Raw genomic sequence first — 933 nt, 5'->3', positions numbered from 1 at the left:
GGGGGGGGGGGGGGGGGGGGGGGGGGGGGGGGGGGCTATAATAAAATGGTCTAATGGTCATTTAATATTAATTCTTTGCCGCTGTCTAATGATGTAAAATTTAAATGTCAACAAGAAAAGTCAATTTGAGATATAGTTATGTTATGTAGTTTCATGGGTGATACATTAAATGTGATTTACTTTTCATCAACTAGACAAACTTTTGACTTCCCACTTACTTCCCTCTATATTGATTAAGCTTTTCATAATCCATTAATAATCCTAATTAAATCTTAGGGAGATTTATGAATTGTAAGCAATATAATCAGTAATGTTTACCTTATCGCAAGAACCCGTAGAAATAAGAGAGTCCAAGACAAAGCACTTGTGTTGGATTAGGAGCTGCGTGAGGAAATGAGAGCAGTAGATGAACAACAATGATGAATCATGAAAGTATTTAGTAAAAGAAATGTGATGTAAGAAAAACACTAAGAACAAAGAAATTTCGAAAATGAAAACAAGAAAGTATAAGGAAGTACCGATGGAACAAAGAAAGAAAATGAAGAAGCTAGCCAAAATCTTTGATGGAGATGCATAAAAAGAAAGAAAAAAAGATAAAGCTAAATATAGCATTAAATGATTTAAGAGTAATAAATGAGTTTGAGAGGACAATGGTTTAAAAAAAACATAATTGAATAAATCAAGCAACTCTTGTTTGGACATATAAAAAAAATTTGAACCTCTTGACCAAAAACTCAAAATGTTTAAAGACTTGCATATCAAATTTGGAATTTATTTAAGACTTTTTGTAGTATTTTGATGCAAAATTTGTTAAAATTTTCCATTAAAATTTTTAAAAAGAATCGCCCGTCGTGATTTTGTGTAACAAAAAGAATTGCCTATCATAAATGTAATGCATGTGAAATTGTCGGTAGATTTGTGTTGCTGTAGAGA

At 31.4% G+C, this 933-nt stretch overlaps 1 protein-coding gene across 1 annotated transcript in view; it reads right to left on the bottom strand.

The window, feature by feature from the left end:
• The window catches only part of LOC104779712 (GDSL esterase/lipase At2g03980-like), a 5621-nt gene extending 4994 nt beyond the window's left edge, over nt 1-627 (bottom strand). The window contains exons 1-2 of the mRNA XM_010504111.2: nt 519-627; nt 319-381 (exon numbers count right to left, since the gene is read on the bottom strand). Of these exons, the coding sequence (XP_010502413.1) occupies nt 319-381; nt 519-575 (120 nt within the window). The 5' untranslated portion in view covers nt 576-627. The remainder of the gene's footprint in view (nt 1-318; nt 382-518) is intronic.

This window comes from Camelina sativa, chromosome 4, assembly GCF_000633955.1.
Source record: "Camelina sativa cultivar DH55 chromosome 4, Cs, whole genome shotgun sequence".
In the NCBI taxonomy this organism is placed as follows: domain Eukaryota; kingdom Viridiplantae; phylum Streptophyta; class Magnoliopsida; order Brassicales; family Brassicaceae; genus Camelina; species Camelina sativa.
This window is presented reverse-complemented; position numbering and strand designations above follow the sequence as displayed.